Genomic DNA, 22,389 nt, shown 5'->3' with positions numbered 1-22,389 from the left:
ATAGTACACTTTCTCTTTTTGTTGTTGTTTTGTAATCTAGACATTGTCAAAATCAGTGTCAAAATAAAAGGAGTTCCATTTTAAATAAGTCCTGGAGCCTGGGGTGAAGTGGCGGATGTGCTTTTAGTTCTAGTGGGAGGCAGAGCAGACAGATCTCTGAGTTAGAGGCCAGCCTGGTCTACAGAGTGCGTGCCTGGACATCCAAGGCTATGTAGAGAGATCCAGTATCTTACTTAGGGTTTTTATTCCTGTGAAGAAACACCATGACCAAGGTAACTCTTACAAGGAAAACATTTAATTGGGATGGCTCACTTAGTTTCAGAGGTTCACTCCATTATCATTATAGCAGGGAGCATGGTGGCATGCAGGCTTTGTGCTGGCTACATCTTGGCTTGCAGGGAACAGGAAGTCGATTGTGACACTGAATGGTGTATCCTAAGCATAGGAAACCTCAAAGCTTGCCTGCAGAGTGACACATTTCTTCCAACACAGCGACACCTCCTAATTGTGCCACTCCCTGTGAGATTATGGGGGCCAAGTACATTCAAACTACCACATCTAGTCTCAAAAAGCTAAATGAGGTTGGGGAATATTAACTATATTTGTGGGCAACAACCTTCACATCTTAGTATGTAATTGGCTATTTGGAAATACTTGTCTAAGGAAAACAGAGCAAATAAGTTTGCTAAGAATTTCCACTTTACTTCCATTTATAGATTTCTAAGATCCAGCCATCTGTCCCTGAGCTTTCACTTGTGTTGGACAGCAACTTCACAGACTCAAGTAATCAGTCTAACCCGTTGGAAATGGAGAATCCTGTGTTGATGAAGCCATCAAAGCCTGATCTTTGTGATGATGAACACAGCGCAGAAGCTGACTTTGGGGAGCTTTCCCTGAAGGGGATCCCTCATCAGTTAAGCCAGGACACTGCTTTGAGACATTGCAGAGGGAAGCAGTCACCTGCCTGTAAGATGGAAAGGCCCTACTTCAGGAACACTAATGCTAAGCTGCTTCTTAATGCACCTCCTCCTGATGCATCTGAGACACTTCAAGCGGTTTCCACTGGGAGCCTGCAAAGGGAAGACCACCCTGTGAGACCTTCCACCCTGAATTCTAGGCAGCCCTCGCTTGCTCCACAAGCCCACCCACGCAATTTTGCTTTTTCACCCCATAATTCAGCAAGACCAATGGAGCTTCAAGTACCTACTCCTTCACTACCACCTTACTATTCCACAAACATCTGCAACTGTTGTCAACATCATGGCCATATTCAGTGTAGTACAATGAATTCTTGGCAGGGAAATACAGTAGGGTCCATTCAAGACCTCCGAAATGAAGCCCTTCCAAAACATGCATTATTTCACTCAAGTGGTTGTCCATCTCTGTGTCATAATGACATCTACTCTTCGAGTAGCCCTGTGGTCATGAAACCTCAGGGAGGCAGGAGTGGCTATTCTCCCCACAACAGTGGAGAGCAGTCCCCTTCACATACGGACTCATGTGTACCACAGACTTGTGCCATGTGCATACACGCACCCAGCACGTTACCTGACAATGGCATGATGGGACTATCTCCTGATGCATATCGCTTTGTCACAGAGCAAGACAGGCAGCTGAGACTACTTCAGGCACAGGTTTGTGTGGAACTTTCTTGGTACTCTTAAATTCTTAATATATTTCCTTAATATCTGGCAACTCTCTACTGTGATTATGCTTTATAGCACTGTAGAATACTAGAACCAGAAAGGCCTTACAAGCTGAATTCTAGTCCCTCTTGTTTTACAGATAAAGTGAGGATAAAAGAAAATAATTTTAACCCACTCTGGTTTGCTGGTTAGTAGGGTTAGGACCAGAGAGGAAGCTTCTATCTGTGCATCCAAACCTGTAACACAATTGCATTTCATTTCATTTTTCTCTAAACCTTTAAGTACAAAGGCTGACATATCTCTAGTTTGTCAGGTTTTATATATACTCACCCTTAGCCAGTGAGTCTTTTTTTTTTTTTTTTTTGGTTTTTCGAGGCAGGATTTCTATGTAGCTTTGGAGCCTGTCCTGGAACTCGCTCTGTAGACCAGGCTGGCCTCGAACTCACAGTGGGACTAAAGGTGTGCACCACTATCACCCAGTTAAAAATAAATAACATTGTAAAATCTTTAATAAAATGGTATTTTACAAAAAAGGCAGATTTCAAATTCTGCTTTAAACTCTTTGGATAGGAACACCTGAGGAAATCTACTTTATTTTTAAATGACTTTTAAGTGTGTGTGTGTATGCCTGTATGAGTTTATGTGCACTGTATGCGTGCCTGGGCACAGGTGGTAGAGGGCATTGTATCTCCTGGACTAGAGTTACAGGTGACTGTGTGCCACCTGATGTAGGTGCTGGGGGTCATCTCTCCAGCCCCAGGTTTTCTGTTTCTTAAATAGAGGTAAGTTCTTTAAGATTTACATAAGTTTGGATTTTAATAAATCACTAAATACTAAGCCAAAAATGTTAATGTAGTTGAATAATACTTTTACATAGAAAAGTATTTTTTGTCTTGTTTTTTAAAAAAGACTAATCAACCTAAAGAGATTGGTTTAGCCATTTAAAAGTATTAGCTACTTATAATGTATACTTATCTATATTACATAAATGACAGAAATTTTTTCTATAAATACACAATATTTTCCTCATAATTTTTCTTCATTTTTTAAGGAACTCTAGATATGGATGCACATGTGTGTGTGTGTACAGATGGGGGTCTAGGGTCAGCCTTACATGTTGTTCCTCAGGAACTGTCCACATTGTGTTTATCATTATTAATTATTACTATTATTATTGACCAAGAAGAGCAAAAAATATAGATAACAATTTCAGAGTAATACATATATGAATGGACTAGAACCTTAAAAAGTAACTATATGAGATGAAGGAACAGGAAACATACAGAAGAAACATGGAACTACTGACAGTAGTTTCCTCTAGAAAGAGGATTTGAGCTATCTCAGGAGGATGAGATGGTAAATAAATATATTTTGATGTTACTGATGTTTACCTGTTTAAAGCATACAACCCAGTGGTTCTTTGTGTGTTTAAAACTGTTTTGGGGCAGTCTCTCAGTGGGACTGGGTCTTAGACTAGTGAGTGAGCCTGAGGGATCTGCCTGTCACCACCTTCCCAGAGCTCCCATTACAGGTGCACGTCACCCCTGGCTCTTCCTTGGGTCCTCATGTTTGCATGGCAAACACTTTACCAGCCTAGCTGCTTCACCAGCCCCAGATAGTTTTCAGACATTCCCATTGTGAGTGCAGTGGAACTTTATTATACTAGGCCATTTTCTGAGAGTACACATGGGCTTTCTAATTGTTTTGTTCTGTTCTGTCAACACTTCGAACTTCCTTGTATTGCAATCAATGCACCAGTGGACATCCCTATACTTGTAGGGTTTTTAAATTTTTTTCAGTGCATTTAATTTTATGTATTTTTTAATAATTTTTGCATCTTTCAATTGTATACTTTAACAATTGAACCATGTTTTTAGCCCACGTATGTGCATTTTTATTCACATTTGAAATTTTTTATTCCATTGTGTTGCATGCATGTGTATGTTCATGTTGCCCATGGTATGCCTGTGGAAGTCAAGAGTTTAAGGAGTCAGTTCTCTCCTTTCACCATGTGAGTCCTGGAGGTCAAACTTGGGTCATGAGGCTTGGTGGCAAGCACCTTAACCCACAGAGCCATCTCACTGACCCTCCAGAAGTAAATGGTGACATCAAAGGAAATGTTTATCTAGAAAGTTCAGAGATACCCAGCCTTTGGCTAGGGTTGTAGCTCAGAGGTAGGGCACTTGCCCAGTATACCAAAGGGTACCCAAACTTTCTCCTCCTCTAGTATTCACAGTATTTTTTGGTATGATACTTAATAGAGTGAGCAAATGTATTGAACAGACAGGTTGCTTAGATTGTAATTCAGTTTCCAGTCAATATAGATTATGTAGGCATGGAAATTGATAATTATATTAGTTCACTAGCTAATCATAATATACCATTTACAGGGAAATAGAAATAAAAATATTTAGGAAAAAAACAAAAACAAAAAACAAAAATAATTAACAACAATACAAATGGAGAGGGATGTTCCTCACTCCGGGAAGAGCAGCATGAACAGCACAGTGTGTGCAGGATGCAGAGTTAGGGAAGGGTGAGCCCAGCAGGGGCCGCCAGTCCTGTGCCGCCCAGCTCATCCTTGTCACTGCATGCAGGCCATGGCAGCAGCCACCTGCTGCTTCATGCTTAACACATCTTAAAAGACTATTCCACAACAGAGAATCTTGTGTAAAATGCTTAATATTTGGTACTTGAAGCTCAGGGTATGCCTCTGTCTCCCTTCTTACTTGATTTATAAGTGAAGTAAGAATAAAATGCGTTGGTTTGAATAGAAAGAATGACTTGAAGCCATCCAGGCTTTTCCCCCATAAGTGTCACTATATCCAACCACCTGTATGTTTCATTTTTAAACTTATACTTAGTGAAAGTGGATCTTAGCAACTAAGGATAATGCTTTCTGCACTAAATAAGTCTCGTGGTATGATTTAATGATATTGTGAGAAAACATAAGTTAAAAGTCATCTCTGTAATAACTAGAGTATTTGTAATTTGTTACTAAGCTCTGCTACCAGCTTTGTTGACTGATTCCTTGTCTGTTTTTTTTTTTTTTTTTTTGGTTTTTTTTTTTTTTTTCGAGACAGGGTTTCTCTGTATTGTTTTGCAGGCTGTCCTGGAACTCACTCTGTAGACCAGGCTGGCCTCGAACTCACAGAGATCCACCTGCCTCTGCCTCCCGAGTGCTGGGATTAAAGGCGTGCGCCACCAACGCCCGTAATTCCTTGTCTGTTTAATGCATGTTTTTAATTGATGCAGATTCAGCGCTTACTGGAAGCACAGTCTCTAAATCCTGGCTCCCCTAAGACAAGCACCGTGGAAGACACTGTGAAAGCAGCAAGGCAAGTGGAGCTGGTTTCCATGGAAGCACAGGCTTCGCCTGGCTTGCACATGAAAAACAGTGTAAGCATTGCTGTGAGCACAGGTAACTAGTTTTCAACTGCAAGGAATTCATTTTTAGTGCTACTCACATTTGCCCTTTGAAAGAAAGGAATAGAGTGGGGAATGAGGAGATGGCTTAGTACAGTGCCTGCCACATACCGTAAGGATCTGAGTTCAGATTTGCAGCACCCATGTAAAAATCCAGGTGCAGTAATGTGCATCTGTAATCCTAGTCCTGGGAAGACTGACAGGAGGAGGATTCCCTGGGGCTCTCTGGCTAGTGAGTCTTGCCCCACCAATGAGCTGTAGGCTCAGTTCTCAAAATATAGGGTGGACTCTGTGAGTTTGAGGCCCGGCTGGACCGACAGCCTCCAAAACAATTCAGAGATACCCTGTCTCGTAAAAACCAAATATATATATATATATATATGGTGGGGAGTGGTGGAGAAAGACACCTGACAGTGACCTCTGCTATCCATATGTATTTGTAAATGTGTGTTCACACTTGCATACACACGTACACACTCATACAGAACACACACCAAAGTGGGGGGGGGTGTAGTGTTTTTCTATCTTATAAAAGTCTGTATTTACTATATTGTAGTTTTGTTTGCTTGGTTTTGTTTTGGTTTTCCCAAGACAGGATTTCTTTGTGTATCCCTGGCTGTTGTATCCCTGTTGTGAATCACCATTTGAGGGCTGGGAACCAATCCCAGGTCTTTTGCAAGAACAAGTGCACTTAACCAGTGAGCCTTCTTTCCAGCCCCAAATTAATTTTTCTTATGTGTAATGGAAAAGGTATGACTAGCATATCAAACCTATGACTCACAGAATGGTGAGGCTGGGTAAAATAAAGTGCGTTTATGTAACAGAAGTACAAATAAATAGCATGTAGCCTGGCTCTGAAAGCATGTACAAATGGCTCATTATGTTAGAGAAGCATTGGATTTTGGTTTTGGTTCTTAAGGTGTATATGTTTTAAATGCATATGTGAGCATATGTGTACAGGTGTGCAGGACCTTGTAGGTGTGAATAGATGCCAGAAGTTGACATCAGTCTGTCTTCTCTGCTTTATTTTTTGAGGCAGTCTTTTTTTGCTGTTTTCAGGTAGGCTGCTGGCCAGCAGGTAGACATTTACATGGGTGCTAGGGATCCAAATTCAGGTCCTTGTGCAAGCAGTTCACACACTGAGCTGTCTCTTTATCCCCAAAGCCCTTGATTTTTTTAGATACCTGCTTGACAGTATGTGTGCCCTATGTACCTCTAACAAGGTGTCTTAGAACACTCTACTTAAGGATCAAAACCAGAGAACCTATACATTTACAGATCTTTGATTTGGTTTCTTTGCATGTACATTTTTTTTTCTCCTTAGGTATTTCCGTTTTATTTTGAGACAGACTCGCACTAATGTAACCCAGATTGGCCTTGACTTGAACTCAATTCATATCCCAGGCTGCCCTCCCATTCACGATCCTTCTGCCTCAGCTTCTTGATTGCTGGAGTTACAGGCAAGCCACTGCACCTTAATTTGAGAAGCAGGTTCCTCTTGAGCAGGCAGGACACAGGATGTCCCCTTTCCCTTTGCCACTGGTTTCCTCTCTTCCTGCCTTTCATCTATTTCTCTTTGTGGCATTTTTTAAAGGTAATTTGAAACAGTGTAACTTTGTTAAGATGATGTAGCTGGTCTTTACAACCTCTTATGTTTATTCTTTTTATAGTTGAGTCTTTGCTCTAGTATCTGAATTCATTTAACCTCTAGGTGCTAGCTTGTTTTGGAATGCAGAATGTGGTGATCAAGAGCCTGACTCACAGCTAAAACAAGATGATACCAAGATTTCCAGTGAGGACATGAATTTTTCTGTTGATATTAATAATGAAGTGGCAAGTCCTCCAGGTAGTGCATCTTCTTTAAAAGCAGTTGACATTCCCAGTTTTGAAGAAAGCAACCTTGCTGTGGAAGAATTTAATCACCCACTTCCTGAATCCAAGTAAGAGTCTTCAGTCACTGGTTCACCCTATCTTTTTTTTTTTTTTAACATCTTCTTTCTTTGCAGTGCTAAGAATTTACTATATTTTATACTTGGAGAATGTGATAAAAGCCTTGTGATACTAATTGATATTTTAAATTGTTGATTGTATATTAGTTAAGACAATGAAAATGTACCTCTAAAAAGCTAAGAGAAACACATTTTTTTATTTTATAATTCTGTTTTAATCACAGATTCAATTAAATGTTCACACGGGTACCAGTTTATTTAAAAACCTTTTTCATACATGTGTACATCTCCCCAGCAAAATTATGTTCCCGGAACAAGGTGGTGATCATATTTATTTCTCTGTCTTTGACATAGTATCTCCTTACATTAGCTTGCTCGCTCATTCATTCATTCATTCATTCATTCATTCAGACAGTCCAGCTGTCCTAGAACTTGATATGTAGCACAAGCTAGCTTTGAACCTGTGATTCTTCTGCCACAGCCTCCTGAGGGCTGGGATTATAAGTTTGCACTACCATGTCCAGCTCATGTTAGCTTCTGTTTACTGACAGAAAGAGCTCCATGTCTATGTATATTTTATTTAGAATAATGTCAGAAACTCAAAAAAGAACTAACTACAATTTACCTTTTATCCTCCTTGAATTAATCCTCTTTTTAAATCAATTTTGAGAGTGAATGTTTTGCCTGCATGTGTATCTGTGTGCCATATACATTGGGTTTCCTAGAAACTAAGTTACAGGTGATTGTGTGATGTCATGTGGGTGGTAACCAAACCCAGGTCCCCTGGAAGAGCAGACAGTGCTCTTAACCACTGAACTATCTCTTCAGCCCCTTCCTTGACTTAATTATATAAACTAAAGACTACTTTCTAGAATTAAGGTTTTCAAATCTGTGAAAATCTCCAGTCCTTTGTTGATTTTTAACTTTAGAAAAGGACCTAATTTAACTGATAGAATGAGGCTAATTACTTTTTCAGAACAATTAATCAGCTTTATTGATTATAACTCTAACAAAATGTAGATCTAGCCCCTTTTTTTCCAGCATATAATATACTGATTTAGAATCAATACTCTCTAGGCCAGATGTGGTTGGTGGCACTTAGACTATGGAGGCAGGACAGTCATGAGTATGAGGCCAGCACAAACTCTATAAAAAAACTCATGTCCAGATCTGAGCACAGTGGTTTGGTGTTTCTCTGTACCCTGACTGACTGCTGACTCGTGCTGTGGCTTTTTCACTGCTGAGTATTCATCGGTGGCACTTAGCTCCCCGTGCTCTGGTCCCCCTTGGACATCTGCTAGATCAGTCTTTGTGTGTTAGAGCAGTCTCTGAAGATAAGTTTATTGGCTGTGCAGTTTAATTGGTTATTGATTACTCTTTCTCAGTGAAAAGTGATGGTGTAAGTCATCTGTAGAGACTGTTTAAAGTACTTTTTAAGAAGCCATGAGTCAGGTGTACCAACATATCAGAATCATTTACATTACTGTTTTATTCTTATATTTTTTTGAGGTTTAAAATCTTTCATGTCAACTTTTCCAGCTTTTGTTTTTATTTATTATTTTAGACACCTAGATAAATATTCTTAATTTTTTAAAGATTTATTTATTATGTATACAACATTCTGCCTTCATGTATTCCTGCATGGCAGAAAAGGGTACCAAATCTCATTACAGATGGTTGTGAGCCACCATGTGGTTGCTGGGAATTGAACTCAAGACTTCTGGAAGAACAGTCAGTGCTCTTAACCTCTGAGCCATCTCTCCAGCCCCCTTCTTAAATTCTTGAGCACACAATGTAGCCCAGTGATTATGAGCAAACTCCTTAGCTCAAGCTTCCGATTTGAGTCACGGCAATATGACTCACAACCTCTAGATGACTGTTTGCTCTCCTGTGAGATGGGAATAATAAAGGTACTATTTCTGAGATTATTATGAGAATTAAATGTGGATATATGTAAAATGGTCAGAACAGTGTCTACAGCTCTACAACCAGCATTTTAGTGGAGAGTGAATACTGAGAAGCTGTTAAATGAGAAGTTATGTGGCTCACCGTTTCAGTCCTCGAAGCTGGCTCCACTGCTGTGGGCCTTTGGTGATTCTGACACATATGGCAGGGCCCAGCTGCTCACCTGGTGGCAAGTGGAACACAGTAGGACAGAGAACGAGCTCATGAGTGTGCTTTGTCTTTCTGATTGTCTTCACCCTGAACCCAGCTGGTTGGAGGGTGCTGTCCACATCACGGCAGCTCTTCTCTCAGCTGCTGCTCCTCTCTGAAAATGTCCTCACAGACACACCTAGAAATGTGCTTTAGGAATCTCCTAGGGGTCCTCCAGGCCAATTGGCAGGCAAGACTATTTATCATCACAGTATTTGCTTATGCCGGCCATTTAGGTAAAAATGGAATAAGGGATAACTGGTGTGACATCTCCCTGAGAATAAAAGCAGTATGGCCCCAGGTGTCCTAGAAAGGGCAATATAAGCCAGGCTATCTTTGAGCTTGTGGCAGGTGTGACCCTCCGTGCCTGGCTTTTGGATGACAGTGGTTTTGGGATTTGGGGGTTTAGTTTGATTTTTTTGAGGCAGGGTTTCTCTGTGTAGCCCTGGCTGTCTTGGAACTCTCTATGCAGACCAGGCTGGCCTTGAATTTACAAAGATCCACCTGCCTCTGTCTCCTGAGTGCTGGGATTAAAGGTGTGCACCACCACTGCCCATCTAATTGACAATGTGTTTTAAAGAGACAAAAAACAACCTTAAAGGCTGCATTAGAGAGTTCTGTTATAAAGTGAAGAAGCTACTTAGTGTAATTGTACAGTTGGGGGAACAGGGGTAGATGAAGAAAACTCACTATGTATATCTGATATTGTACTAGCAAGGCCCTTTTAAACGTTCAACAAATGACCCCTGTCACCTAAGATGTTTTAACACCACTCTGGATATATGTATATAAAATAGGTATACAAAACATTTAGTGATACATAAACAAAAATATTTATAGTAATTAGGATGGGTATGATTAAATCCTGGCTGAATAGTTAATGCCATAGGAGACCTAGCCTTTTTTTTTTTTTTTTTTTTTTTGAGACAGGGTTTCTCTGTGTAGCCCTGGCTGTCCTAGAACTCAATTATATACTAGACTGGCCTTGAACTCAGAGATTAACTGGGGTTAAAAGCATGTACTACCATGCTTAGGCTTGTCTTCAGCATTTTTAAAAGAGTTTAGTGTTTTAATGTTCAATATTGAGAACACCACTGCACACATGATACAAAATGACAAGCATATTTAGGGTCATTTCAAGATCAAATCTTCCAATACAGTGCAATCCAAAAATATACTAATTTAATACTTAAGCGTTGAAGAAGGGTAATAAGAAAATATTAAAAGTCTTTGTTTAAATCATTATGTTTCTATAAGAAAAGAAAACTTTGTATGTACAATATAAACACTGTAGTTCATAGCATAACAATTTCCATTGAAGTATCAAGGTGTGATGAGTGTGCTCAATGCAGAGTGTGTGCTATGTGTTCAGAGCAAAGGCTTCAGTAAAGTCATGTGATGCGGAAACAACTCGAATTTATCTTGGGATAATTGTTAGCAGCCTGGAACTTAAGGTCCTCCTGTTCCTGCCTCCTAAGTGACAAGACTACACCCCTTGGGGTTGGAGAGATGGCTGAGCAGTCAATGCTTACTGCTTGTTAGAGGATCTGAATTTGAATGTACAAATCAAGTGCTGCTTGGGTCCTACTACTTTCTTCCAAAATCACTGCATTTCACATGTATGTTAAAAGTGTTTTGATAACTGATGCTAACCCTGCATGTCCTTTCAAGCAGCTCTGGAGAGCAGAGAAAAGAACCTGATGTGCCCGTGTTCTTCCCAAATGCTTTGCTGGCTGAGAGTGTGAGCATGTGCTTACAAACTGAGCCAACAGAGGGAGCCAGTAACAGCACCGAATCACCAGAGGGACCAAAAGTTGAGCCTAACTGGACAGATGATAACCAGAAAATTTACCAGGACTTGTTGGTAAGTAAGTATAGACCATGTCCTCTTTTGTGAGGTGGTTATTTAATATAGGAAATACTAGTTAAACTTTCTCTAGGTTTAAACTGATTGAGACCTTGAAATAAAATCACTTTCTACTATTTAACAATATGTAATTTTTTTAGCTTTTCATAAATTTTGGTAACTTAAATTGTAAGCTTTCTAGTCATCAGATTCTTAGCCAGAACAAACAATATTTATTTAAAAAATACAAATGTTACTATTCTGCCAAATTCATTCTATAGTTGGAAGTATGGGGAAATAAACAAGCAACTTGAATTTGTGAGGAATTTGAAAATAGTAGAATATTTATGATATCATTAACTGATTTCAGTTCAGGTAGGCAGATAATTAATAAACATTTACTTAGTTTAAGAAAGGAAACTAGCCAGGCAGTGGTGGCACACACCTTTATTCCCAGCACTCAGGAGGCAGAGGCAGGTGGATCTCTGTGAGCTCAAGGCCAGTCTGGTCTACAAAGATACATAGAGAAACCTTGTCTCAAAGAATCAAAAAGAGAAAGAAAGAAAGAGAGAGAGAGAGAGAGAGAGAGAGAGAGAGAGAGAGAGAGAGAGAGAGAGAGAGAGAGAGAGAGAGAGAGAGAGAGAGAGAGAGAGAGAGAGACTAAGCTAAGTAGATAGTCTAGCAATGACTGCGGCTGTCTGTGCCTTTGAGAACAGAGGAGAAATTCTAACAGCAACAAACATGACAGGTTGGGAAGTGTAGTAAAGCAAAAAACACAGAATGGACAGAATAGTTCTTCTTGGCTAACTTAGAATGTGAGTGGGTTCTTAAGGTTCACTTCCATCCAACTGGAAGACTTGGAATGTTTTGTTTCCCTATTTGCAGCTGGTGATTAATTAAGCATATATGAGTGGAGTTCTGTGTATTCATCAGCAAACAGTATTTGTTATTTACCTGCGAGGTCCTAGGCTAGTCCAGGCTTGTATGCTCTGGAAGTGAAGTATTGCTGAATGCCATGAATTCAGAGTAGCTTAAGTCAATAGTGTTTTATAAAATGTGAAAAAGAGCCTAATTGCAAAAATAACAAGAAAGTTTGTTTTATAAGCTGAAGAGGCATATTGCCAACTTGCAAATGCATGATTTAAGTATATTAGTAATTATTTATTTATTATGTATACAGTGTTCTGTCTGCATGTATCCCTGCAGGTCAGAAGAGGGCACCAGATCTCATTACGGATGGTTGTAAGTCACCGTGTGATTGCTGGGAATTGAATTCAGGACCTCTCTGGAAGAGCAGCCAGTGCTGTTAACCTCTGAGCCATCTCTCCAGTCCATTAGTAATTTTTTTTTAATTTTTGTGTTTTGTTTTATTGTAAGGCTTGACGCCAGAGGACAGGGTTTTACTATGTACTGCAAGCTGGCCTTGAACTTATGACTCCTATCCTCCTGTTATTTGTTTAATAATATTTTTATTTTACTCTTTAGAATTTCATACAAACCAAGCGTGGTGGCACATGCTTTTAATCCTAGCACTTGGGAGGCAGAGTAAGGTGGATCTCTGTGAGTTTGAGGCCAGCCTGGTCTACATAGTAAGTTCCAGGACAAGCAGAGTTATAAAGTTGTCTTTAAAAAAATAGATAAAGAACTTCATATAGGTTCATGTTCATCCCTCCCTTCTACACTGTTGGCTATGTAAGTGGCATATTCTCTTTCCTGTAGTCTGGTGAAATCACTAGTTTGGGCTTCTATTTAAAGTGAGCAATAAGCCAGCTGTGGTGGCTCATTCCTCTAACCCTAGCACTCAGTGGACAGAGAAGGGATGGATGTATCTCTGAGCTCAAGGTCGGCATTGAAAATTTTTTCCAAGAGGTGGGGAGGAAAGAAAGGAAAAGACAAAGAAAACTGTATAATTGAAGTATACTAGATACTTTATAGAATTTGACAAGATAACATTTAGCCTTCTTTGTGGCATTATCCTAAAACCTAGAAGTTGAGGGCTACAAAGGGGACTCGGCAGTGAGAAAGCTTGCTCTCTAAGAGCACTTACACTCCACCCTCGAAGGCACGGTCATGCACACAGACTTACACATAAATAAGTAATGAATAAATCTTTTTTTAAAAAGACCTTAGGGCTGGAGAGATGGCTCAGAGGTTAAGAGCACTGACTGCTCTTCCAGAGGTCCTGAGTTCAATTCCCAGCAACCACATGGTGGCTCACAACCATCTGTAATTAGATCTGGTGCCCTCTTCTGGCCTGCAGGCAGAAGAGGGCACTGTATATATAATAAATAAAATCTTTTTAATAAATAAATAAGACCTTAAGATTGTTAGTGACTTTTTAAAATGCATTCTTTTTCTTTCCGTAGGGTAAAGTGAACCACCTACTAAATAACTCCTCCCAAGAAATTGATCAACCACCTACCAAAGCAGTAGTTATCAACCATGAGTCCACCAGAACCCCAGATATTCATCCTGTAAGGAAAAAAAAGCTCAGCCCAGGACTGGTAGACAAAGATTGTGTACTCAGTGCAACTATTAAACAGCTGAGGAGCCTGGGAGTGAAAATTGATTCTCCCACTAAAATGAAGAAAAATGCACAGAAAGTGGATCATGCCAGGTACGTTAAGTTTTGTTTCAAAAGATGAATAAATGGTAGGTATGTTTCAGCACTCCTGAAAGGTGTGTGCTAGCACCTCAGGTCCACTGATTTGTCATTCATTGAGAGCCTGCTGTGTGTGGAATGCAAATACCATGCTTAAATTTTCCAGTCTTCTAGGGAGATGAGGTGTAACATGAATAATAAAAACCCAGAGACAGCTTCAAGCTGGAGATCAGAAAAACAAAGCAGCCAGCTAGTAGCTCTTACCTCTACCAAGGCTGAAATGGAGATCCTGTCTTCCCTGACTGGAAACTAAATCTCTTCCTGTCCTCAACGTGACTGGAGACTGATTGACTCTTGAGACTCTTTGGTTCTTCCTTTTATACCTCTCAAATCCTGGGATTAAAGGTGTGGGATCCCAAGTGCTGAGATCTCCTTTATGTGAGCTGTTTGTCTTTTAGACTGGATCAATTTCATGTAGCTCAGTGTGGTCTTGAACTAACAGATAACAGAGCTCTATCTGCCTGTCTTCTGAGTCCTGGGATTAAAGGTGTGTGCCACCATTGCCTGACTTCTATAACTAACTAGTGTGGCTAGCTTTGTTTTCCTGATCTTCAGGCAATCTTTATTAAATCATAAATTATATATCACTACAGTGAGGTGTTACATACAAAAGTCACTTGAGGGTGGTTGCTCTACTGATTTATTCTTTTATTGGAATCTTTCCTAGATAAAGTTGCCAACAAAATACAGGAAAAAATTAGTTTTATTGGCAGTGTCTGAAAGTTTCCCTGGAGGTAGTGGAGATGAACCACTTCCCAGTGTTCAGTCACACACTCTGCTGTTAGAAAGCATGGGCATTCCTTTTGGCAGTGTGCAGCCAACTACTAGACCTTTCTGCTTAGATTCCTCTTTGCCAAAGACAACCTCAACATGTGTGTATATATATATATATATATATATATATATATATATATATATATATATATATATACACATACATACATACATACATATATGCTAAAAAGAGGATATGTAGCAGGTTTTCTCTTGGGCCACCAACCAGCTCCTAAGTCATGACACGGAGACTTAATATTAGTTATGAATGCTCAGCCTTAACTTATGCTTGTCCCACTCACTCTTATAAATTAAATTAACCTGTTTCTCTTCATTTACGTTTGCCTTGGAGCTTTTTACCTTTCTTTCATTCTGTATATCTTACTGTGTCTGGCTGGCTGGCCCCAGGGCGTCTCCCTTTCTTTCTCTCGTTCTCTCTCATTCTCTCCTCCTATTTATTCTCTTTGCCTACTAGCCCCACCTATCCCTCTACTGCCTAGCTGTTTGCCATCCAGCTTTTTATTTAGGTAGGCAAGGTAAAACAGCAACACCTATTCACATAGTTAAACAAATGCAGCATAAATAAATGTAACACTTTGCCTAGTTAAAGTAATATTCCACAACAGGATAAAATATGAAAGTTATTGAGCTAGTAAGTTTTCTGATAATTGCTTTTGTTATTAGAAAACTAACAAAATTTCCTAGTTTAAAAAACAGGCAGTGTGGGGCTGGAGAGATGGCTCAGAAGTTAAGAGCACTGACTGCTCTTCCAGAGGTCCTGAGTTCAATTCCCAGCAACCACATGGTGGCTCACAGCCATCTATAATGAGATCTGGTGTCCTCTTCTGGCTTGCAGACAGACATGGAGGCAGGATGTTGTATTCATAATAAATAAATAAATAAATAATAAATAAATCTTAATAAAGAAAAAGCAGGCAGTATAGCACAATATAAGATAAAATATAAAAGCTCTCTGTTCCTTCAAACTCTTTGATCTGTCTCATGGTTACTTTTATCATTTCTTTCATATTCTTCTAGAAAAGTTATTTGGTGGGGGCTGGGAACTGAACTGGGTCCCTGGAAGAACAGCAAATGCTCTTGACCACTGAGCCATCTTCCCAGACCCTTTCTCATGCTTCTGATAGCTGTATAGTATTCTGTTGTACCCATGCACTATAATATATTGAACCCTCTTTCTCTCTCACTGAACTTTTAGGCCAAGTCTCTTGTGTGCTATTTAACTCAATACAAAGCAAATGTCATTATGCAAGTACTTGTTCAAATTAAAGTAATATTAGGTGTTTTACCATTGCTTGACAAATACTTATACACATTTTCATTCTCATCAGTATTATAGGAGAATGAAGCTAACATTTTTGAAGGTTTTCTTTTAAAAAAGTGTTTATTATTATTGCTCGTTCTCTCTCCCTCTTCGTGTGTGTGTGTGTGTGTGTGTGTGTGTGTGTGTGTAGGGTTATGGGGAAGGTTGGTGTGTACATGATCAGGGAACAGCTTGGAGTCATTTCTCTTCTTCCACCATGTGGTCATTAGGTTCAGCAGCAAGTGCCTTTATCAACAGAGCTGTCTCAAGGGCCCTGACAGTTTTATTTCTGAACTGAAAGATAGAGACCCTGTAGCATCTGTGATCGCGTGGTGGTTTCTCCAGTTCCAAGAGACCCAGTGCTTTCTTCTGGCCTATGGGGACCAAGCACATATGTGATACACATATATACACAAAAGCAAAACATTCATACACATAAAATTAAAATGAATCTATAAGAAAAAAGCATGAGAAAGAACTGCATAACTACATATACCTGTTGGAATTCACAAGTTCCCCACACTTTCTATGTAGAACCATGTTTATTTGAGCAACTCATTATATAGTCCAGTTCATTGTTCTCTTGCCTCAGCCTCTTCCTGATTACAGGCATGATTAAGGCTCCCATTGAGAAGTAACTATTAGATAATGTAATAGTGTATTTTCTCTTTTTCCTTCCTTCCTTCCTTCCTCCTTCCTTCCTTCCTTCCTTCCTTTGTCTCTTCTTTCCTTTCTTTCTTTCTTCCTTCTTTCCTTCCTTCCTTCCTTCCTTCCTTTCTTTCTTTCTTTCTTTCTTTCTTTCTTTCTGTCTCTGTCTTCTTTCTTGCTTTCTGTTTTGTTATGCTTTTTGACAGGTTCTTGTATAACCCAAGTTGGTCTTGAACTGATTATCCTCCTTCAGCCTCCCAAGGGCTGAGATAGCAGGTCTGCAGTAACACATCTAGCTTGATAATATGTTTCTTCACAATGGCCAGTCTGTGAGCATGCTATTGTTGAAAAACATTGAAACTGGCAAGTCAGTCATCTGCATTTAGTCTGTAAATACGGGTTACCTTCTGTTTATAATGTATACCCTGAATGTGTGTCTGCCCATGAGGACTTAAGTCTGAGTAGTAAGTTAAAAAGCCCCAGTAAGCTTAAAGCTGAAAGCTTTGTTACTTTTGAAGAATGAAACTTACTACTTGAAATAAGGTTAAAAGCTGCCTTGCTTTTTGTTTCTTACAGTGTTTTGGCATGTATCAGCCCAGAAGCAGTGATCTCTGGATTAAACTACATGTCATTTGCTAATGTTGGCATGAGCGGCTTAAGTCCCACTGGTGTGGATTTGAGCATGGAGGCAAATGCTATAGCTCTGAAATACTTGAATGAAAATCAGCTGTCTCAACTGTCTCGTGCTCGATCAAACCAAAATAACTGTGACTCATCTTTTGGCCTTCTCCATATTAATTCAGACAGAAGCACGGTGGGGCTTAGCTTAGTTTCACCAAGCAACATGTCATTTGCAACCAAAAAATACATGAAGAGATATGGGCTCTTAGAAAGCAGTGACAACAGTGAGGATGAAGAGTCTCCTGGCCATGCAAATGGGGAGATCAACTGTGAGTCGACTAGAAACCCTGCATGCAGACCTGTGCAATTTGCTCATCAGAAAGCTCCTTCTTACAATGCCTGTGAAACATCTCAGTGTTCTAACTGTGGCTCTGAGGACATGCACACAGATATACCAGTGTTGAAGAACGTCGCAAATGAAGCTGTTCAGCCAAGAGCAGCAAAGCAGTTGCATGGAGACCCTGCTTTTTCATTAAGGAACCTTAAACCAGATCCTGTAGTGAACCTCCGAACTGGAAAAGCAGAGTTCACTCAACATCCTGGGAAGGAAAACGAAAGTGACACTGCAATTTTACCTGGACCCCTGCAGCCTCCTGAGACTTTAAAGCAAATGAGTAGCATGAATTCTGTGGGTACCTTCTTAGATGTAAATCGTCTCAGACAGTTACCAAAGTTATTTTAAACTCTTTACTCCTGCTTTGTGATGTGAGAACTGGGTGGGTACTGATGGCACTTAAGGAAGCCAGACCTTTGGGATCTCTTTTTGTTTGTTTTTCCAAACGGGGTTTCTCTGTGTAGCCCTGGCTGCCCTGGAACTCACTCTGTAGAGCAGGCTGGCCTACTCACAGAGATCTGTCTGCTTCTGTTTCTCCAGTGTTAGGTAGGATTAAAGGCATGCACCATCATTGCCTGGCTGTGACCTTTGGAATTTCTAATAACTGTAAGTCTGTTTCCTGTTAGCAGCTAATTCTAGCAGCATCAGTCAGCAGGTGACCCCGTTGGGAAATGGCTGGTTAGTGGGAAGTCTGGGTTCGTTCTGCATCTCTGAGCCCAAAACAGAAGTAAAACAACCCTAAGATGAGGGATTGCAGCAGATGAAGTTCAAGTGTACTCCCTGCACCCCAGGACCTCGGATGTACTAATGGGCTCCGTTACTGATCCCCACCTCTGAGCTACATTCTCAACTAGGTTTTTTTGAGACAGGCTCTCAGTATGTAGCCTAGGCTGGCTTCAGATTTCTCCTCCTACCTTCCAAATCTGGCTCAGGTATGCACTTCATCTAGTGTGTAAAAGACAATTTCTTACATGATCATAGTAAGTTTCAAAACCAAGAAATTACATTAGGCACAACACTGAGTAAACCACAGAACTTTTCATTTCCTTTGGTTGTTACTTGGTGGGAAGAGGCAGTGCTGGGGTTGAACCGAGGACCTCATACTCTGGCGCTGAACTGTATACTTCAGTCCATGAAGTGTACCATTGACATATATTTTGTGTATAGATACATGAAATTATATCACATAGCTTCCATTAAGCTAAAACACATTCTCTAGTCCCTACTCTTGATAGTCCATGATCTTACCATCACCAGAATGTTTTGTAACCATTTGAAAATGTTTCATAAACAGAACTGTACTTTTTAAATCTTATTTTTTTAATTTAGCATTATACCTTTTGAAATGTACTGCCTTTCTCTAAATAATGTCCTGAGACCTAAGTGTTGAGTGTCAGTAATTCTTTACTTCCACCTCCCCTAAGTTGTTATTTCTAAATGTAAAAGAAAAATATCCTCATTCACTTGAAAGATGAAGGTTTCTGCTGAGGTTAAAATGTGGTGGTCACCAGGCAGTGGTCGAGCACACCTTTAATCCAGCACTCTGGAGGCAGAGACTGGTGGATCTGTGAGTTCAAGGACAGCCTGGTCTACAGAGCCAGTTCCAGGACAGCCAGAGTTATACAGAGAAACCCTGTGTTGAAAAACCAAATACAAACTAACAAAAAAGTGTGGTTGTCTTGTATTAAAGTTTGGCTTGTAAAGTGAAAGAAGCATGCTTTTGTTCTCTAAATGTTTTTCATTAGGAAGCTGTGGCTTCCTAAGACAATGCTAATAGAGAACTATTGCTAGTTATCAGGGCCAGGGAGCCAGGGAGCAGTTGGCACCTTGTTCCCTCCCTACATTGCTGCAGTTTCAAGTCACAATTAGACATAGTGAAGAAAGTGTTAGTGGATTAACCGACAGCCTCAACAACTCTTACTGTGAATCTCGTTTTTTATGGGGACAGTAGGAGCAGACTGAGGAAGAACTTAATTTCATCACCCTATCTAAGATGTTTAAGTAGTTTTCAAAACTGAATTTAGACCACAGGTTAATTCAACAGAACATCTCTTTCTACTTAGTGCTTGCTAAGAAGAACCGTTAATAAAATCTATGCTAGAAAGTTCTAGAAGAAGCGCTTTACTGTGGGAAGTTAGTTGCCCTTGGGTATCTTTGGCAGAAGCTTTAGTGCAGGGGAAACTGAAATAAAAGACTGGAGGTGTTTGCTTGTCGAGTGGCCTTTCTCAGAATTTCTGTCTCCTAGTCTCATGTCATACTGTTTATAAGATCATGGGTGCTATTTCAATTGGGATTTTTAAAAAATGGTAGAATTTAGATTATCCAGCTTCTGGGAAATGAAATCGTTAGTCTGAGTTCTGGCTGGCTGGCCCATTGTCCCTCTTCAAATGTCCCTCCCTCAATCTCTTAAGAGCCCTGCTATTTTATTGTAAACTGTTCTTTTCATTTGTCTTCTTCACCCTGCTCAGTGCTCAGCCCATGGGAGAAGATGTAGACATGTTAAATACTTCTTGTAAAAGCTGCAAAAATTCTTTTTTGTTTTTTTCAAGAGAGGGTTTCTCTGTGTAGCCCTGGCTGTCCTGGAACTCGCTCTGTAGGCCAGGCTGGCCTCAAAGTCAAGAGGTTTGCCTGCCTATGCTTTCCAAGTTCGGAGATTAAAGGAGTACACCACCACCACCCAGCAAAGCTGCAAAGATTCTAAAGAAAAAGTTATAACAGCCAGCAGGGCAGTGGTGGTGCATGCCTTTAACCCCAGCACTCAGCAGGCAGAGCCAGGTTATCTCTGAGTTCAAGGCCAGCCTGGCCTACAGAGCCAGTTCCAGGACAGACTCCAAAGCTACAGAGAAACCCTGTCTCAAAAAATCAAAAGGACATGATGAAAAGCCACTGTGACAGTGTCTATCTCTTTGTAACGGTCCTGACTGTCCTGGAACTCACATTGTAGACCAGGCTGGCCTTGAATTCACAGATCCACCTGCAGAGTGCTAGGATTAAAGATGTGAACTATCACGCACAGCTTGCTGATGGTGTCTATCTTTATAGGACTTGCTATGTGCTCATGGCACTGCACCGAGCACTTAGCACACACTAGTTCTTTGAAGCCTTGAAGCTTCCTGTTTACCCATGTAAATTACTGTTGGAGATGTAGGTGTTCTGAAACCATGGAGAAAGCATCCCCGAAGCCACAGAAATCCAGGAAGAGCTAGCATCCTACTAAAGGGATCTGGAGTTGAAATCAAATACTACTGTCTTACACCGCACTGTCCAAACTGCCCCACTCTGCTCTCCTTCTGGAAGGATTTCTTAACCCTCTATTCAAGAACACTAGCCACCGTTTACTGAGTGTCCTGAAGAAGGCACCCCCAGCTTTGGACAAGGGTTCCACTAGTGACTGCACAGTGTTGAGCTAGCACTGTTGCAGACTGTGCGCTATCCCTGCTCTCCAGGTGTTGCTCACAAGGGCAGTACCTTTACTGTCTCCCAAATCGAGGGGCCTTTTTGTCTACACAGTCAATCTCAGGATACTACCTGGGACTTAGACTTTCGGCTTCCAAAGTGTTTTCCCAGGTAGTTCCCCAAAACCTATACAGCAGGTATGTTTAATGATTCTCTACAGAAGATAAAACGTACCAACTAAAACTGAGCCAGAGTCAGCAGCCTCGTGTCCATCCACAGCCTCTAGCCCAGTAGCAACTGCTTCTCGCCCCTTCCTCTACGCCAGCAACCTTCCTCCCACCCCAGTACTCAACAGGTGTGTGGATCCTGCTAGGAGCTGACCAAGAAGATGAACAATGCCTTTGTCAGAGGTCAGTTTGATGGACTGACCGCAGGGTCAGGTAAGCGCTTACAGTGAAGATGTTGGCACAGTAGAGAAACGGAGGCTAGTTTCAGATTATTCTGGGAAAGTGACATTTTTCTGAAGTCTTCCAGTATCCATAAGAGAAGTGTGGGGAGGTACAGACACTGCTTAGGAGAGGATTTAGATCAGGGGGCCAACATCAGGGAGTCAGCAGCAACTGGCTTCTTGTCATTTCTGTACCCCAGACAACACTAGGTAGGCAACTTTTGATTTTGGAGATGGTAGGGTAACCCTGTGTGACATACTGTGCATGAAGTGCTGGTACAAAAATAATACATGAGCCAAGCATGGTAGCTTGGCTAAACCCCAGCACCGGGGAGGCCGAGGCAGTGGATCTCTTGAGTTGGAGACCAGCCTGGTCTACATAGAGAATTCCAGAACAGGCAGAATTCTGTCTCAAAAAATAAAATGAACAAAAAAGAATATCTGAGCAGAGCTGTGAAGGTCCAGAGGAGGGAAAGACTGTCTATGAGTGCTGGTGTCAAGGTCCAGAGGGAGGAAAGATTGTGTATGAGCACTGGTGTCAAGGTCCAGAGGGAGGAAAGACTAAGAGTCCTGGTGTCAAACCCAACCTTGAAAGACCCTAGAGGATTTTCCCAGGTGTAGATAAGAAAGGATTTCCCTTTTAAAAAATGATGTTCAATATACTCACAATTAAAAAAAATGAGTTATTTTCTCCCAACAAAGAGATTGCAGAGGAATGCTGACTGATAGAAGGCCATTGTTTTATTTCCACACCAGACTTAAACATTTCCCTCTTTCTAAGGGAAAGCCCCACTAAAAAGTGCTTGGAAGTGTGGAGGCCTGGGTGATGCCCCCCCTGCATCCCCCATCTCCCCTAACCGGAGCCGTCTGGGTCAGGGGGGAACATCCTCAGAGGAAATCCTGCTTTCCCATTTCCTGGCCAGAGGCTGAACTCCAGGAAAAGGATGGATTTGGGGAGAGCTGTGTCCTGCCTCTTCATGGGAGGTCTGGGGCCTGGACAAGGGTGCTTATCAAAAACAACGGGAGGGATGACATCAGGCATTCATGGGAATTATGGTTGTGGCGTCCTAAAAAGTCTCCATTGTACACCTGAGGAGAGCCAGA

At 40.8% G+C, this 22,389-nt stretch overlaps 1 protein-coding gene across 2 annotated transcripts in view; it reads left to right on the top strand.

The window, feature by feature from the left end:
• Stil (STIL centriolar assembly protein) overlaps positions 1–19,654 on the top strand; it is a 43,011-nt gene extending 23,357 nt beyond the window's left edge. The window contains exons 12-17 of one of the 2 annotated variants that reach the window (XM_040756950.1): positions 717–1,634; positions 4,902–5,067; positions 6,784–7,012; positions 10,847–11,039; positions 13,388–13,638; positions 17,003–19,654. In XM_040756950.1, coding sequence (XP_040612884.1) covers positions 717–1,634; positions 4,902–5,067; positions 6,784–7,012; positions 10,847–11,039; positions 13,388–13,638; positions 17,003–17,789 — 2,544 coding nt within the window. In that variant the 3' untranslated portion in view covers positions 17,790–19,654. The remainder of the gene's footprint in view (positions 1–716; positions 1,635–4,901; positions 5,068–6,783; positions 7,013–10,846; positions 11,040–13,387; positions 13,639–17,002) is intronic. The other variant, XM_040756951.1, reaches the window with a different exon arrangement.
• The last annotated feature ends 2,735 nt before the right edge of the window (positions 19,655–22,389 follow it).

The sequence above is a fragment of the Mesocricetus auratus genome, unplaced genomic scaffold (genome assembly GCF_017639785.1).
Source record: "Mesocricetus auratus isolate SY011 unplaced genomic scaffold, BCM_Maur_2.0 Super-Scaffold_100014, whole genome shotgun sequence".
Classification (NCBI taxonomy): Eukaryota; Metazoa; Chordata; class Mammalia; order Rodentia; family Cricetidae; genus Mesocricetus; species Mesocricetus auratus.
This window is presented reverse-complemented; position numbering and strand designations above follow the sequence as displayed.